The sequence below is a fragment of the Staurois parvus genome, unplaced genomic scaffold, assembly GCF_062004578.1.
Source record: "Staurois parvus isolate SC_StPar_1 unplaced genomic scaffold, SC_StPar_1.0 ptg000746l, whole genome shotgun sequence".
Lineage (NCBI taxonomy): Eukaryota > Metazoa > Chordata > Amphibia > Anura > Ranidae > Staurois > Staurois parvus.
The window spans coordinates 566,773-585,588 of NW_028318542.1; the positions used below are offsets into that span (position 1 = coordinate 566,773).

Below are 18,816 nucleotides of genomic sequence, written 5' to 3' on the forward strand. Positions count from 1 at the left end.
AGGATTTTAGTCACATAAAGGGATACATTGCCTCTCAGTGTTGTGAGGTCGTTGACAGGAATCTTTTATAAGGCAATTTTGCTGTAACAGGTAGCAACCGGAAAAGTCCATGCATGGAAGTGGCTTACAACATTTACCAAATTCATCAATACAAAAATGTTTACACAAGTGATATTTATTTATTTTTCTAATAAAAAAGGCCTGCTTATAATGCAGATAATATATCCTGCTGCATCATAACACCTCATAAGACAAGAATCATTACAGATTGATGCTATATGAAATAGGAAATAGTTTGGTGGTATCCTTAATACATCCATATTAAATGGTGCTCTATTTTCTTTAGAGATGTGAAAATTATCTGATTACAAAAATAAATCCTGTGGGTATTTGGATTCAGTTGACAAGTCTAGTATTCCACAGTAATTGCTTTAGTTCTGAGGTATTCATGGAGAGCCTCTTCACCTGTGTGACAAAACAAGACTTTAGAAGCTACACGTAAGCAATGTTCATAGTGTATTCATAGTGAACACCTTATTTGCCTTATATTCAGTTTAAATTCAAGGTATATTACTGGATTATGTGCATCAACTGTGGGTGCAGGGTTCTGAGAACGCATCTTGATGTGGTTGAAATTATTGGACATGTGTCATCTTGAAACTGCCATTAAATAATATCCTACTCTCCAAAAATAATACATACATATCTACTGCCTAATAGCCCTGTGATCTATTCTTGTGTTTTTATACCTACTTGTAACACCCTTTGTGAGCTCCTGAATCTCTCATTTACCCTCCTTGCTTCCATTTGTTTGAAACTAGTAGCATGCATTAATTATGGGCATGTGCACTGCTCTATGCACGCTACACATGCCATAGTCTCTGGTCCACCTTGCAAGTGAGAAAGAAAAAGGTGTCTTCATTGCTACATACAGTGGGACCATAGGGAAATAACCTTGCCACCCTCTAACAGGAAGTCAGATCATAGCAGCTAACAAAAAAAATGGAATTTAGAGTTTTGGAGGCAGCTGAGAACAATAGAATGTACATATTTTAAGTTAAGAATGCATATTTTATTAGAATATTTTTCTTTCAAACCTGGGTTTAATTTCACGTTAATCCATGAAACTTCAGTGGGCAGCCTTTCGTTGTACACTGGGTATAGGCAGCTAGTTGGTCTATAGTTAAAACGGAACATTACCCTAAAGGGCACATTCCACTTTATGCCCCCCCCCCTTCACTTTTTTGAGGGGGGCGGCGGGTACCTGGTTATTGACAAGTATCCATGCCTACTTCTGGTGGGTTCTCTGTGGCAATACACCAGCATTCCCCCCCCCCCCCCCCCACATCACAGGTCCCAGAAGACTGGGACCATGCAGAAGGAGCAGCGTGGCTCACGCATGCGCAGTGGGCAGGTGGCTGTGCAGCTGCAAGAAATCACAGCTGCCTGCCCACAGTAAACATGCCAGTGACAGAGACCCAAAGACCAGCGAAGAAGCGGGTGAGTGCAGAGCTGGATCCCTGGACAGGTGAGTGTCATGTTATTAAAATTTTATTTTTTAGAGTGAAGCATCGCTTTACCAATGAAACTTCACCGGTCAGCCTTTCATTGTACACTAGATATAAACAACTAGATGGTCCATGCTTAAGGCTGGATTTACACAATATCCATTGCATGTAGCTCACATTGGCACACAGATCAATCAAAATTCACTTTGAAAGTGAACATGCTCTACTGCTTTAGTAAACCAGAGTCAGAGTGTCACTTATAAGCCCTTAGCTGAGACAGGTCATCTTCCACTGTGGCCTACAAGCTACATAGTGATCAACCATTTCTGCTCTGACAGTAAAATCAACAGTTTGTTTAGTTAAAAAAAAGAGTGTAAGGGGTAGGGACAAGGTAGAACTGTGACATCAGAACTAGAGGTTGCTTTGTGTATATTGAGCACCTAGGGTCAGGAAGAAGTACTTTAACAGTACCTGCATGCAACTGTTACATTTAAATTGATATTAAAGTGACATGTTTACTTTATATTTATATGGATAAACCTATTCAAACGGATCATTTGGCAACTGTACTGCATTCTATGACTATGGGCGTTGAGGAAAATAGCAAATGATATTCATATAACACGTAGAAATAGTCATCATGTGACTACTATTTCCTCAACCCCATTTAGCATCTAAGAACACAGAATCAGAGTGAATGAATGTACAGGCAAATTATCTGAAGATTACTGTTAATCTAATTGGTCAATTAACTGTCAAATATATTCTTAGTCTGAGCAAAGTCTATGGATGTTTTTCCCCTTCTATATAATTTAACATACACAGATGTTCATAATAAACCAAATTATTACCCAAGTCCTTGCCAAAGCCTGATTGTTTGAATCCTCCAAATGGTGCAGCAACGTCTGTTTTGTTGTAGGTGTTGATAAACATGGTTCCGGCTTCCAGCTTCTCAGTCACATACATTGCTTTACTGATATCTTTTGTGAAGACTCCAGATGCTAGCCCATATTCTGTGCTATTGGCTCGTGCCAGAACACCTTCAATATCACTGCATGAGCAAAAACAAAAGAAATGGAAATGACAGCAATAAATTCTACTATGACAATAATATTCAGAATTAGTGTTTAAAGTGCTTTGTACTGCAAGCTACACTATGTTGCCAAAAGTATTGGGACGCCTGCCTTTATAAGCACATGAACGTTAATGGCATCCCAGTCTTAGTCCGGATGGCTCGATATTGAGTTGGCCCACCCTTTGCAGCTATAACAGCTTCAACTCTTCTGGAAAGACTGTCCACAAGGTTTAGGAGTGTGTCTATGTGAATGTTTGCCCATTCTTCCAGGAGAGCATTTGTGAGGTCAGGCACTGTCGGACGAGAAGGCCTGCCTTGGAGTCTCCGCTCTAATTCATCTCAAAGGTGTTCTATCGGGTTGAGGTCAGGACACTCAAGTTCCTCCACCCCAAACTTGCTCATCCATGTCTTTATGGATCTTGCTTTGTACACTGGTGTGCAGTCATGATGGAACAGGAAGGAGCCATCCACAAACTGTTCCCACAAATTTGGGAGCATGAAATTGTCCAAAATGTCTTGGTATGCTGACGCATTAGGAGTCCCTTTCACTGGAACTAAGAGGCCTAGACCAACCCCTCGAGAAACAACCCCACACCATAATCCCCCCTCCACCAAACTTTATACTTGGCACAATACAGTCAGGTAAGTACCATTCTTCTGGCAACCACCAAACCCGGACACGTCCATTGGATTGTTAGACAGAGTAGCGTGATTCGTCACTCCAGCGAACACATCTCCACTGTTCTACAGTCCAGTGATGGCATGCTTTAAACCACTGCATCCCATCCCCCTGGACAGAAAGTCACTCACCTTCACAGCTCCAGACAACCCTGAGAATGAGAGTCGGGCTCTGCATACACAACCAAGCACTCTGCAGCCTCTCTCAACTCCCACCCGGTCCTCATGCTGCAAGTGTACTTCCTTCCAGGGGGTGGTGCTGCCCCCCTGAAAAGTGGCGCCCTAGGCAAACGCCGTGTTTGCCTTGTGGTAAATACAGCCCTGGGCCACACAAAGTTTTGAGGTCTTTAGCTATTAACTCTGCAGACAGTTGGCGACTTCTGTGCATTTCAGCATGCGCTGACCCTGCTCTGTCATTTTACGTGGCCTACCACTTCATTGCCAAGTTGCTGTTGTTCCCAGTTGCTTCCACTTTGTTATAATACCACTAACACTTGACCGTGGAATGTTTAGTAGCAAGGAAATTTCATGGATGGACTTATTACACAGGTCGCAACCAGGTTGTATCATAGTACCGCGCTTGAATTCACTGAACTCCTGAGAGCAACCTATTCTTTCACAAATGTTTGTAGAAGCAATCTGCAGGCCTAGGTGCTTGATTTTATACGCCTGTGGCCATGGAGGTGATTGGAGCTTTTAGCAATATAGTGTATATTTAAAAACACTGGAGAATGTGTACTTGGACCATACCGGGAGCCAGGAGCCAACTGAAGTATAGCCCCAGAGGGGGCAAATATCGATAAAGGTCCAATACAGGAGGTGAGTGCTTATTGTTCACTGGGTGTTGTGCATGTGACATGTGGGTGTCCTGTAAAATTGGAGACTTAGATATTTGGAATTCACTGGTGGCTGGCCACATATATATTGATGGACTTTCTTTGTTTCATTACCGTATATACTCGAGTATAAGCCGAGTTTTTCAGCACATTTTTTGTGCTGAAAAACGGCCCCCTCGGCTTATACTCGAGTCAACGTCGAGTCAACGTTGCAGATGACATGCCGTCCCTGTCATCTGGACACACCCCCGGGATCAATCCAGTCAGTGTGGGAGGAATAGTGCCCCATCGTTGGTGTTAGTGGGGGGGGGGATTACTGCCCCATCGTTTGTGTCAGTGGGGGGAGGAATAGTGCCCCATCGTTGGTGTTAGTGGGGGGGGGATTACTGCTCCATCGTTTGTGTCAGTGGGGGGAGGAATAGTGCCCCATCGTTGGTGTCAGTGGGGGGAGGAATAGTGCACCATCGTTGGTGACCCCTGCTCTAGCCTCGGCTCGTTCGTTCGCTCCCTCCCTCTCCCATAGTACACACTTACCTGTCAGATGTCTTCCTTCTCCGGCCGCTCTCCTCCTCCTCACTCGCTCAATCTTTTCGGTGCCGCTCGGCTCCTCCTCTCGCCGGTGATTGGGCGCCTGTGTGCCTCTCCTGAGCTACAGTTCCGGCGGCCAATCACCGGCGAGGAGGTGGAGCTTGGAGAGGAGGAGCCGAGCGGCATCGTGGAGATCGATCGAGGAGAGCGGCCGGAGAAGGAAGACATCTGACAGGTAAGTGTGTACCATGGGAGAGGGAGGGAGCGAACGAGCCCAGGCTGGAGCAGGGGTCACCAATGATGGGGCACTCGTCCTCCCCCCACTGACACCAACGATGGGGCACTATTCCTCCCCCCACTGATACCAACGATGGGGCACTATTCCTCCCCCCACTGACACCAATGATGGGGCACTATTCCTCCCCCCACTGACACCAATGATGGGACACTATTCCTCCCACTGACACCAATGATGGGGCACTATTCTCCCCACTGACACCAATGATGGGGCACTATTCCTCCCCCCACTGACACCAATGATGGGGCACTATTCCTCCCACTGACACCAATGATGGGGCACTATTCTCCCCACTGACACCAATGATGGGGCACTATTCCTCCCCCCACTGACACCAATGATGGGGCACTATTCCTCCCACACTGACACCAATGATGGGGCACTATTCCTCCCCCCACTGACACCAATGATGGGGCACTATTCCTACCCCCTCGGCTTATACTCGAGTCAATAGTTTTTCCCAGTTTTTTGTGGTAAAATTAGGTACCTCGGCTTATATTCGGGTCGGCTTATACTCGAGTATATACGGTATTTGGCGCTGCATCATTGTTTGTATCATGTTTAGGAGGAGTGGAGTGAAAATGCCTAACGGTGCTGGGCAGCAGCTAGCAATTCACAGATTTTTAGCATGTTTATTTGTTAATTATTTATATATATTAGATTTCATATGTTACAGATAGCTTATGGTATTTTGCACTAATATTGACAACGCTAATTGTCTTTTGCTATTTGTGTAGAGTACTTGGACATTGTTCCTTTTCTCTGTGGGAAATTGGGACAAGGGCAAGTGGGTTTCTCCAATGCCCAGCTATATCAAGCAATCAGGAATCATTTTCAATTTTTAAATTGCTCTAAGCTTATAAAAGCTGATCCCTTTATGGTCTAGAAAATGTGCTATCCTATAGAGACCCTTGTTGATCCACCATGTAAATTGTTGAGGGTTTTGCCCAGGAGGAAAATGAGGGTTACCCTGTTCTCAAATGTTAATATAGAATTTTCTTAGCAGTCTTGCTAGGATAGTCATAGAAGTGTTAAATTGTTAACTTTCTTGGAGTCATTTGGTCACATGATCTCAAGTCAGTAGGACTACAGATGTGCACAAACAGTTCAGCCCCTTTTATTGCTTTGTATCCATTCCAGCAAAACCAATAAAACATTACTTCATTTACTGTATAATTTTTATAGGTATGCTTACATTTTTGTTCTGTCACAGAAAAACGACAAACAAACAAGAAACAATCAGCGTATGTTTTCATAAACATCAAAATTTAAATATAAAACATTACCCATCCTTGAACTTGGAAATAACCATTACTGGCCCAAAGGATTCTTCCTGGGCAACATACATGTGGTCTTCTACATTTGTAAATACGGTTGGCTCCATAAAAAAACCTAAAAAATATTAAAGGGTATCTTTTTTTTTAACATTTACTGTATGTCGATGATTATATTCATAGCAACATTCATATCAATGCTAGTTTATTATACAGTATATATTGGTGCATTAAAGTGTACTGTATGTAAAGCCAAAGCTTTTCAGTTTTTGATAAACTAGGATAAAAATAAAACCCCGACCAGTTTATTCTTTTCTGTTTGTGTATCACTGGGGAAATTCCCTTCATTTTCTGTCCCAGGGACGCAACAGGAAATTAGAGGAAGTCTCCCTAAAGTAGGGGAGTTCCCCTCTTAGACAGTTGTCCCTGGAATAGGTGTTCCCATTGGAAGAGTTCTCTTTATCTCATGCTCTGGGGACAATGGATCCAGGATGGTAAAACTTTGGGGGCTGTACCCGTACCACACAATATGTGGACGGCCTGTAGTGTTGCTTTAGACACTGGATCCTACACGGGAACTCAGGTCCAGGTCTGTGCTTCATCCCTATGGAACCCATATCCTGAAGACCCCTTCAGGGGTGTGATGGATGAAGCACAATATAGGGTCCAGCGTCATGGACAGGTAAGACAGAATAAACTTGGAATGTATTCACTTTACAGTGCAAACATTTCAAACTTGCCACTAATATTTAAACAACTCAGAGATCATTCTTAGGTGAATGACCAGATGTTACATCACACCACTAGTTGCACACTTTACCAACACTTTTGCCTAGAGCCTTTACAAAGTGCCCAGATGCTTCCTCCCACCCTTTCACCATGAGGACTTTGCTACATCTAGTAGGACGCTTGTTGCTACAGGACAGTCTACACCTGGGTTGCTGCATACTCCTTCCAGACATGGTTACCCTATATTCTGCATTCTACTGCGTGAGTAACCTACAGGGACTACCTCACCTATGGCTATGATGGAAACCAACTGAAAAGGAGCCATGGCAAAAGCTCTGGTGAACATTCGCTCTGCCAAAGGCCCGAACAACACTTAACGACGACATTTCTTGTACTGGACCCAATTTTAACATCAGTCTCTGCATCCAACTCTACTTCCATGAACTAAAAGCTTTAATATTGCCATTTCTGTCCAAGGCTCCAAAATGCCTAGCCCTTTTTCCAACTCCTCTGTCTATCGAATCCAGAAGACTTGCCTAAAAGAGGTGGACATAGGGGACCTGGATGCAGGGTTAGAGGAGGCTGCAGAGGGTTTGTCAACCCCAGACTCTATACACCTGAAACTGCAGCATCATACAACATACTTGTTAAGGTTGATATGTTCACTTCTGTGTGCAAAAGCCTCAGCACTGTCACACTTGATTCTCCTACATCTCATCACACCCCTTTTGGTACAAAGAGACCTTCAAAATCTATAAAGACATTCCCAGTTCATTAACACATAGAATGGGCAATCTATGATTAGGTTACTCTAAAAAAGATTTTTACCCCTCTGAAAATAATTACTGACCTCTATGTAGTGGAGAAAGCTAATTAAAAAGCAGTCTGTTCCAGTAGCTGACTCTGCAATCTCAGTCTGAAACAAACATCTCACTCTACCTTTATTCAATGATTCTGCAGTTAGGACGTTTGAGACACTCCTAAAGTCTGTCTTTACACTTGTACTGTAGGTCCAGCTCTACAACCAGCTGTCCCTGTCTATCAAACTGCAGCTAACTGGACAAGGGCAATGAACAATCAACACAATCCTGTATCCTTGGACTCACCCCCTCTTAAATCAGTCAAAAACTGCCCAAGGTTATTCAAACTTGAAGAATGCCCTGAACCATCTCTTGTCCGAGGGAGACCCAACAGGGGTATTTGGCCTATCCTCTGCTCCCAGAGTAAAATGAGCAGACAGGTGGCGCAAACACCTAATGCATTATCCACAATTTATTCAAAGGTGTAAAAGACAAAAACATACTCACAGACATAGTGTCAGGGACGAGGAGCTAGACACACAAGGAGGTGCAATTAAAGGTAGGTTTATTATACAAAAACAAGACAAAGTCTATGCAAGTCCAACAGCAACAGCGGATGACTAGGTAGAACAGTAGCCAGGAAGGATGGTTGCCAGAGCCGGGGTCAGAAGCCAGGAAGGATGGTTGCCAGAGCCGGGGTCAGAAGCCAGGAAGGATGGTCGCCAGAGCCGGAGTCAGAAGCCAGGAAGGATGGTTGCCAGAGCTGGGGTCAGAAGCCAGGAAGGAGTCTTCCCAAAGCCGAGTCGGTATCCAGGAGAGCAACGAGAAACTAAACAGGAGCTTGCTGCTGTGCAACAGACAGGACACGAATGCAATGGACAGCTACAACCAGCAGACTTATATGTGATAAGCCTGCCACCTCCTGGGGGAGGAGCCGCAGAGGGCTGAAAGCATAAAGGATCCCACAATGATTTGCAGACACCTAAGATGGATGCCAGCACATGGAGCAGCACAAGCCCTGAGGAAAGGTAGGACCTTGACACATAGCATGTATAAAAATATTTTGCATAATGGAGATGGCTGCAACAACAGGCATGGTGTTCCAACTGTCGGTGTAGTCAGGAGGCTGAAGCGTTTCGGGGGTAGCTCTTTCCTCAGAGCTACCAGTAAAGGGACTCGTCCCCGAAACGTGTCAGCCTCCTGACTACACTGACAGTTGGAACACCTTGCCCGTTGCTGCGGCCATCTCCATTATGCAAAAGATTTTTATACATGCTATGTCTGTGAGTATGTTTTTGTCTTTTTCACCTTTGAATAAATCTTGGATAATGCACTAGGTGTTTGCGCAGCCTGTCTTCTCTTTTTCCAGTGGTTGATTTCCCCCGTCTGAGGAGGGCTGCACCCCTGAAGCATTATCTTTAGGCCACTTCTGTCCTGGTCTCCTTGGCCTCCCTTTGGCAATTAATTTCCTGAAGCACTGGAGAGTACACACGGTTATCCAGTCTGCTCCTAGAGTATTCATAAAGGTCCTAGTACCTCTTCTTGCCCTTCTCAGAACTCAGGGCAACAGGTTAAATGGATGACCCTCTCCTGAAGGACTCATGTCCCTTCCAGCTGTCTGCAAATGTCCACAGTACAATTCAGATGCTCCAGGCTTTTCTTTGGATGATCAATTTCCAAAAATCTTCTCTCCAGCCTTTTCTGCCCCGAGAATACATTAGTCTGTAAATGTTTTCCTTCCAGAGAAGAAAATCCTCTCTTTTTCAGAGCTCATGCTTGAGAATTAAGGTCAAAGAGACATTCCACAATGAGAGTTTCTATGAGAATTCTAGGCCTCATGGTAGCCTCATTTGAGGCTGTGCCTTTCCCCAATTTAATTTGGGACATTTCCATAGTGCTCTCTATTGTGTTAATTTATTAAAATATAAATGATCAGAACATTCACATGTAAAACATCAAGGTTGACACAAGTAAAAACAAAGTCACTGGTCTCCGGAACATCTGCCTGACCCGATTCCCCTGCAGCCTGGGATCAGCAGTCTCCAAGAACTCTGAACAGCATGATGATGTCCCGGAGACTCCCACCTAATGTGTTGCCTCCTGATTTGATTTCCTCAGAGTCATGCAATCCTAAGGCACACCACACTACATATACACACCCTTCCTGATGGTTACCATGGATGCGCAGAAACAATTAACGGGAACACAGGAACTGCTATGCAGAACTCACAGCAATGGACTTGGTGAACTAGCGCCATTGAACAGCCTATGCCGATCAACGGCACTACTCATACAAATAAAATAAAAACAACTCCCCGGACACATACATACATTCTTAAAAGTATATATCTCTGAATCTACCCCAATCCGTAAATTACAATTTAAATTTCAATAAAACTTAGACATGCACACACAAATAGAGTAGGTAAAACCCCACAGAACCTAATCTATCAATAAAAACAGCAGGACCAAGGCACCCTAGTGCTGGCATTGGATGCCTTGATAATCCCCTGGTCTCAGTTCAGGCTAATCTAGGCCTTTTCCCCCCTAAGTGAATTCTACCTCATCTGATCCACAAGACAGAGCAAGAGAAGATGGTGATTCTCATTGCACCAAACTGGACAAGAAGAACCTGGTAAACAGACATACTCCTAGGACATGACACCTGGCCTCTTTCCAACAGGCCAGATTTGTCTCAGGGCCTTATGCATTTATCCTGCTTCAATAGTATGGCTGTTAAAGCCCAGGTCTTAAGAGATAAAGGAGTCTCTGAGTCTGTCATACCTTGCTAAAAGCAAGAAGAGCCACTTCCAGAAAGTACCTGGAAATCCTTCTTTTCCTGGTGTGAACAAAAGCACCTCAGTCCCAGAGATGTCTGTGTGCCTTTCATTCTGGCCTTCCTACAATCAGGTTTTGACCGGAACTTGTCCTTAAAAACTCTGAAAGAACATGTTTTGGGCTTGTCCATTCTTTTACAAAAACCTTTGGCCTTTTCCTTAATAAAACTTTGGATCAAGATCCCATTTGTAGCATTCTGTGTCCTTCCTTGGAAATGAACTTGATTCTCTCTGCCCAAGGATATTCCCTTAGATTACCTTTCCTGCAAGGTGGCTTTTCTGGTCACTATCACATGTGTCAGACGTGTCTTGGATTTGGCAGCTCTCTCTTGTAAAGGGGGATTCCTCATTCTTCACAATGACATGTCTTAGGCCCAAGACCATCTTTTCTGCCTAAGGCAGCATCAATCTTCCACCTTATTTAAAGCATAGTCCTACCATATTTACACCTTGCTCCAAGGGACCCAAAGAAAATTGCTCTCAACTGCCTAGATGTAGTCAGAGCCACAAGAGTCTACCTAAAAGCAACAGCTTCAATCAGGAAGACAGATTCCCTATTGTCCTTTCCTCAAGACCTTGAAGTGACATCCTGCTTCCAAGCTCACCATCACTTGATGAATAAGACACGATTGCTAGAGCTTGTACACTCTCAAAGACAAAGCTCCTCCTGCACTTTTACACACCCAATCCACCAGGTCAGTTGGAGTTTCTTTGCCCAGCTTTGTAAGACCACCACCTTCTGCTCTTTTTATACCTTTTCAAAGCTCTACCAGGTGGATATCCAGTCTTCTGCAGATGCTGTTTTTCAGGCGCAACTTTCTTGTAGTAGAACTCTGAAATTGGGTTTATTGACCCTTGTTGCCTAGTTGTTGCCCACCTTTCTCATTTATTGCTTGAGGATGCCAAGGGATATGAATATTCAATCTGTGTCCTGTACTGCACAAATAAGTTAAGAGGAATTTTGATTTACCTGTAAATTCCATATATTGGAGTACAGTACAGGACACAGGACACCCTTCCCTCTATACCTTGGTTAACCACTTGCCTACCAGGCACTTATACCCCCTTCCTTACCAGGCCAATTTTCAGCTTTCAGCGCTGCCGCACTTTGATTGACAATTGCGCAGTCATGCAACATTGTACCCATATGAAATTTTGATCATTTTTTTCTCACAAATAGAGCTTTCTTTTGGTGGTATTTAATCGCCACTGGGTGCTTTACTTTTTGCGCTATAAATTAAAAAAAGTGCAAAAAATTTGAAAAAAAAAAAAAAGTTTATTTGTTTCTTTTATAAAATTTTTCAAACAGGTATTTTTTCTCCTTCACTGATTTGCGTTGATGAGGCGGCACTGATGGGCACTGATAGGCAGCACTGATGGGCACTGATAGGCAGCACTAAAGGGCACTGATAGGCAGTACTAATGAGGTGGCACGGATAGGCGGCACTGATAGACAGCACTAATTAGGGGTCACGGATAGGCGGCACTGATATGCAGCACTGATAGGCGGCACTGATAGGTGACACTGATGATGGGTACTGATAGACGGCACTGACTGGCATCACTTCTGGGCACTGACTGGCGGCACTGACTGGCACAACCCCTGGGCACTGACTGGTGGCACTGACTGGCAGCACTGGTGGGTGGCACTGGTGGACAGCACTGGTGGGTGGGCACAGGTGGGTGGCACTGGTGGGCACAGGTGGGTGGGCACAGGTGGGTGGCACTGCTGGGCACATGTAGGTGGCACTGCTGGGCACAGGTAGGTGGCACTGCAGAGTGGTACAGGTGGGGGCACTGCTGGGCACAGGTGGGGGCACTGCTGGGAATGGGTGGGCGGGGCTAGTGGGCGCACCGCTGATCGGAACTTGCGGGGGTCACTGCTGGGCACCGATCATCAGGGCACTGATCATCAGTGCCCTGATGATCGGTGCCGATCCCCGCTCTGACAACTGCCGGTTCTCGGCAGTACTTTCCTCACGATCTGACAGCATGAGGAAAGTGCAGCCGAGAACCGGCACTTGCATTTTCCTGTGATCAGCGTGTCATTGGACACCGCTGATCACGTGGTAAAAGGCCGGTGGGATCGGCCTTTCACCACATCTCGTGATCAGCTGTGTCCGTAGGACACAGCGATCACGGAGATCGCCGGGTGCGCGCCCCCTGGGGCGCGCAGGAGAGCGCGTTCTGGGAGGACGTCATATGACGTCCACTCAGAACTGGCCGGCCGCGGTGAAGCCGTCTTTCGGCTATGCGCGGTCGGCAAGTGGTTAATCTGCACTGCTTTCTACAAAACTGAGGACTCGTGAAGAGGAGTAGGGTTAAAGGGAAAGGGCCCATGGGGTTTGTCCTCTAACTTCCTATCACCTGAAGGTACAAACCTTCTAAAACCCAGGGTCTATGAATACTCAGCTTGTGTCCTGTACTGTAATCCAAGATATGAAATTTACAGGCAAATCAAAATTCCTTTTTTTTCACTTGAAATCCATTGAGGGACACGGGAATATATTAAATTAGTAGACATTTGGATTATACTACCACCTTAAGGAAGTTATGACAATGGAAAACAAAAATGTTAGGCTGACCCCTGTATAAACCCAGCTTCAATCTTCATGCCTGTGAGCAAGCAGTGCATTAGGCCAGCAAAAAACAGGAATGAGACCTGTGTCCTCTAGTGGCTGCAAGAAAAACATTTTACGGTAAGTAAATTTTTTTTCTTTATTGTCTTTTAAGGAACACAGGAATGTAGTGAATTAATTTGGAATGTCCAAAAGCAGTCCAACTATGGGTGGGCAGTAGTCACAGACTTCTCACAGACCCAGAAATCATAATACAAGGGGCACCTGAGAGGGTTAAACACTTGAATGAAGGCTAAACAAAGCAGGTTCTATAAAATATGAAAAACTGCCATGACCCCAAGGGGAGGGCATTAAAGATCAATCCAGTGCTACAGTCCAGGACAGGAAACAGCCAGTAAGAGGAAACTGTTACCTGAAGAATGATGGACCTCAAATAGGGGATGGGGAAGACAACCAACCATCCGCTATAAAGAAAATAGGTGGAATAACAAACTAGCTGAGGAGGGAATGAAAACATGGACCAACATTGCAGGTGGTCCACAACAAAGAATATATATTTGATTAAAGGCCTAAGACTAGAATACCTAGCCCTTGATATCAGGGAAAGAAATTTGGATAGACAATATATGTATAGAAAAAAGACCAACCAAATTACATCACAGGCTAGAATAGAAGCCCTTTAACCCTTCACTTCAGGGAGAGGGAAATCAAAATTAGCAGGATGTCATGGTATCTCTTAGGGAGACATGCATGGATGTGAATTATCAGTAATGACAATGTCAAGGGCAGAACTAAACAGACACCTACCCTTAAATGCTCCTTAAGTGTATCCTCAGCAGGTCAGATGCAAAGTCAATGAACGCTATGCATCTGAATGACCATACACCCATGCAAGATACAAGCTTGAATGCTTGAAAGAAACCATCAGAGCTCCAGATATTTGTTCAAAAAGCTTCAGGACAAGAGGGAATGTAAGTGAGATGGAGTGAGTGAGAGATCTGATCCACTAAGACATGCATTCACAAATCTGAGACAAAGCCAACAGGGAGAGGTATTCCAGAGAACTCAAACTAAGACCTAAGTAGGGAATCCAACTGTCTGTCGATGAAATCCCTGAAGGTAAGATCATTAACTTGTTTGGTGGTATGTTTGTTAAGGTGGATGACAAATACCACTTATCAATAGACACATTTCAAAGGAAAAACTCCTTCACCTTATCAAAAGACCCTATGCATGGAACAGTAGGCTGATCCTCCAACTGCAAGACTAAACATACTGCAAAAATCATATTATTAAGAACTCTTTGTCAATCTGAGTCATGTGGTTTTGCAGAAATACAGTCTCCTCAGTAAAAGACTGTAAGGATTCTGAATGTGAATCATAGATGGTAGTACGGACCTCAGGCACACCCAGAGGCAGAAGTTCAATAAGGTTGAAATTAGATTCTGTCCTGGATGGTGCCAGAGCACGATTAGAGCCTCTGTGAGCAGTTTGCTACATTAATTATTCACATGAATACTAAAGATCTTGTGGACATATGGCTGGTCTCAGTCTTACGCTGCCAAGCAATTTAGGATTTTGATGAGGATGGCCCTATATATGTATAGGATCTAGGTTACAGGTGTAACCTTCTGGAGATACCAAGTCGCTCCTAGGAACAATGGAGAAGTATAGGCTGAGATTGCTGCACTGAGACTGCCTTCTGTTTGTCTTTTGCTTATTGCACAGTAAAGTGGAAAACAACTAGGCCCAAAGTGAGGAATGGCCTTGCTTAGTAGTAAATCTAAGCATCTGATGCTGAAATGGGTCACTGGTGACAAAGTCACAGTAGATGGGCAGTGGAATGATACTGGAGAGTGGTTGATCCATGAGCAGCAGCAGCCGGGAAGTGACTTCCTTTAGACTAGTTGAATGGTGTCACACGCACAACTCCACCTAGCAGGTGATGTCAACACTCAGTTCCCTCACCCTTAACAATTACCACTGTAAGATGGCAGTATGAGAATTTTTAAAATAGTGTACCAACTGTGAGCTAGCCCTCAGTGTTTCAGTCCGACCAGCTTTATTTACTTTGTGAATCCATAAAGACTGACTCATATCAGAGGTGTTGCCACAGCTCTGGGCTTGGAGAACACGCTGCTACTTAACCAATGCACAGTGGTCTGTAAAAATGCCATAATGCAGAGCCCAAAAGAGAAAGTTGCAAGGTGGTAGAGATCAGTAAAAGAATATCTAATTTATTGGTAAAAAAAATAGCATGCTTACATTAAGGTTTACTTCTGCACTAAGAGCTGGATGCAGGCAAATTTGATGTAAGTGTGCTATTTTTAGGGCGGCACAGTGGCTTAGTGGTTAGCATGTCTGCTGTGCAGTAAATGGGTCATGGGTTCAATTCCCAACCATGGCGCCTCCTGCATGGAGTTTACATGTTCTCTCTGTGCTCGCGTGGGTTTCCTCCAGGTACTCCGGTTTCCTCCCACGCTCCAAAGACAAGCTGGTAGGTTAATTGGCTTCTGTCTCAATTGTCCCTAGTTTCATCCCTGGCCATGCAGGATCTCCTGCATGGTAGGGATTGGGGAAAGACCTGGCAACCTACCCTGTAAAATAATTGCTAAGAGAATTCATGAAAAAAGTCACGAGTGACAGTCCATGCAATCGCCAAGGGTTGGATACGACTAGATAGATAGTGCTATTTTTACCAATAAATGTGATACTCTTTTACTGATCTATTGCAATTTTGTTCTCTTTAATGTACCTGGACTGGATCGGTCCCAGATCTGGAACTAGGAGCTGCAGGATCACTCTTTCCACTTGGCTATAACAACAGAGACTTTGGGAGGCTTTGTTTTATGTGAGCATTTACATTAAGCACTAAATATTTGAACATAAACAAGTGTTTGGTTGTTTTTCACAATGCAGAGCCCAGTGCCCAAAAGTCAAAATTTCAGATTAGCTCTGCAATCTTCCAGTCCAGTGGAGTCCCACTAAGGCCTCCAAAACCATTGCTGTTGTGTAGAAACTATCTCAAGTAGCATTTTTTAAGTCACCAAAAATATCTACGGTGTACGGAGCATCTTGAGCTGTAGCAAAGGTGTCTAACCTCAAAGACACTAGCAAAAAATGAGGCATGATTGTTATAAAAGGGCTGACTTAACATTCATTTGCTAGTGTCCCAACTTCTTGAAGGTGACAGTATAACAGGAAAGTCTAAGAATTGACCACATTGCTGTATTCCTTAATAAAATACAAAGATTTTAGCTAGAGATCAGGGGCAGACTGAAAACTCATGGGGCCCCTGGACAATAGGGGATCATGGGGCCCCTGTGTCCTTGCCCAAACTCAAAAAAGCCTATGAAAAAGGTATCAGAGGCATCTCATGGGGCCCCCTATTGACCCCGGGCCCTCGGGCAGAGCCCGAGTTTCCAGATGGTCAGTCCGCCCCTGCTAGAGATACACCTTAATGATTGTTTTCAGCATCATCTAGAATTTCTTTCACGGCTTTTCTCTGTAAGTACCTGGACGAGGCACCTGTCTGGCTCCATAAATCAGGGTGGCTCCTTCCTTCATTCCAGTTTCACAGTACTCCAGCAGTTTGTCCAGATGGGCCTTGTGGTTTTGTGGACCATGATCTGTAGATCTGTCCAGAGGGTCACCGATCTTCATCTTTTTAATTTCTTCTACCTACACAATTAGCATAGGCTTGGTAATATGTTCCATACATTCCCTTTTACTTCTTAAGTGCCCTCGATAATTTACATATAAGATAAACATAAGATAATTTACATATAAGATAAACTTGTTAGATAAACTCTTCTAGGTTAGAAATAAAGATTAGAGCTAAGACATTCTTTCAAGTACAATAGTGCAACTGGAAATGATGGCATGCACAGCACTACAACCCATCAGATTTTATATAACAAAACGTATCAGTGAATGATGCAGTTTCACAAGCCGCTATTGATCACAAAACTCTACTCACCAATGCCCCGTATAGTGTTTTGGTTATTTTTGCAAATGAGACCAGGTAGGTTTAAATAAACATTTTATGCAATTCATTATTTGGGTGGTTCAAGTATATAAATGTTTCCTGAATAAATTATACTGTAAATAAATTATACTGTACGTTGTATATGAGAATGCAGTTTACTAAACTTTACATACTGTAAGACCTTATGACATGCAACTGACTTACCACGCGTTTTACAAATTCATCATGTATAGATTCTTCAACAAACAGTCTGCCTGCTGCAATGCAGTTTTCACCCTTGTTGAAAAACACAGCTCCCATACCCTACAAACACAAGAGTAAAGTACTAAATAATAAAGGCTAAACATTGTCTATGCAATTGATATAGATGGATATTTTTCTGTTATTTGTATTTCTTGAGCATTACAACTTTAGTTCCAACATAAAGAATAAATATACAGTGTATGTAATGCATCAAAATACTTGAAAGTGAATAGACAGACCAATACTGTTATTTATGTGCTTATTAAACATTTAGCACATAGATACCTTTTTGTTCCTCATTTAATGTGTATTTCTACATGGCAGCTAGGCAAGCACTTGTGGGTGCACAGGTCACTCCTCCATGCTAGAGCCCGTTGCCGGACTGTGGCTTTTGTGAACACCAACGTGTTTATATCATGCAGCAGGCTTCTGTGAAGGTGCTGCAAGGGGAGGGTGACAACTCTGCTACAAATTAGGAAAGACTTTTGTAGCTTTCCAGCTCTCCAAAGAAAGTGCTGCAGAAAGGGCCAAACTTGCAGAATCAACAGATGTTAGGGTTGGGAGTTAAAAGCCTCATTATTATACTATATACCAGGGATATTGAATTAAAATTCATGGAGATCTGATTATTAAAACTTTCATCCAGCAGAGGTCCGAGTCTTATGTTTGTGCTATGATTCGGGTTCTTCATATCACTGCCCCACCCTCTTACATTACAGATTCCCCTTTACATCACAGCCCTCTTCGCATAACAGCCCCACTTTATACCACAGTACCACCTTTAAGATAGCTGAACCACGTCTTTACATCAAAGCCCTTCTTTGCATTCAAATCCCCCCATATTACATCACACTGCCTCCTTTATTTAATTATCCTTTGTCTCCCCTTCACATCACAACCCCCCCCCCCCCACCTTTACATCAGTGTCCTCAGCCACCACCTCACATCACAGTCCCCCTCCCCTTCACATGAGCGTCCTCTGTCACCCTTTTACATCACCGCCCCCTTACCTAAATCCCAGTCCCCATCACAGCCCCCCTTCCTTGAACCCCAGTCCCCTTTACAGCCCCCTTACTTGCATCTCAGTCCCCTTCACAGCCCCCCTTTCCTTGTATCCCAGTCCCCTTCACAGCCACCCTTCTTTGCAGCCTAGTCCCCTTTACAGCCCCCCCTTCCCCCTTACTTACATCTCAGTCTCCTTCACAGCCCCCAATTCTTGCAACCCAGTCCTCTTAACAGCCTCCCTTCCTTGCACCGAAGTCCTCTTCACAGCCCCCCTTTTTTGCACCCCAGTCCCCTTGACAGTTCCTCCCTTCCTTGCACCCCAGTCCCGTTTACAACCCCCCTTCCTTGCACCCCAGTCCACTTCACAGCACCCCTTCCTTGTACCCCAGTCCTCTTTACAATGTTACTTGCATCTCAGTCCCCTTCATAGCCCCCCCC

At 44.1% G+C, this 18,816-nt stretch overlaps 1 protein-coding gene across 1 annotated transcript in view; it reads right to left on the reverse strand.

The window, feature by feature from the left end:
* Positions 1 to 254: 254 nt before the first annotated feature.
* LOC149445090 (mitochondrial 10-formyltetrahydrofolate dehydrogenase-like) overlaps positions 255 to 18,816 on the reverse strand; it is a 28,183-nt gene continuing 9,621 nt past the window's right edge. The window contains exons 5-9 of the mRNA XM_089654227.1: positions 17,335 to 17,433; positions 16,658 to 16,823; positions 6,210 to 6,315; positions 2,360 to 2,559; positions 255 to 465 (exon numbers count right to left, since the gene is read on the reverse strand). Coding sequence (XP_089510353.1) covers positions 410 to 465; positions 2,360 to 2,559; positions 6,210 to 6,315; positions 16,658 to 16,823; positions 17,335 to 17,433 — 627 coding nt within the window. The 3' untranslated portion in view covers positions 255 to 409. The remainder of the gene's footprint in view (positions 466 to 2,359; positions 2,560 to 6,209; positions 6,316 to 16,657; positions 16,824 to 17,334; positions 17,434 to 18,816) is intronic.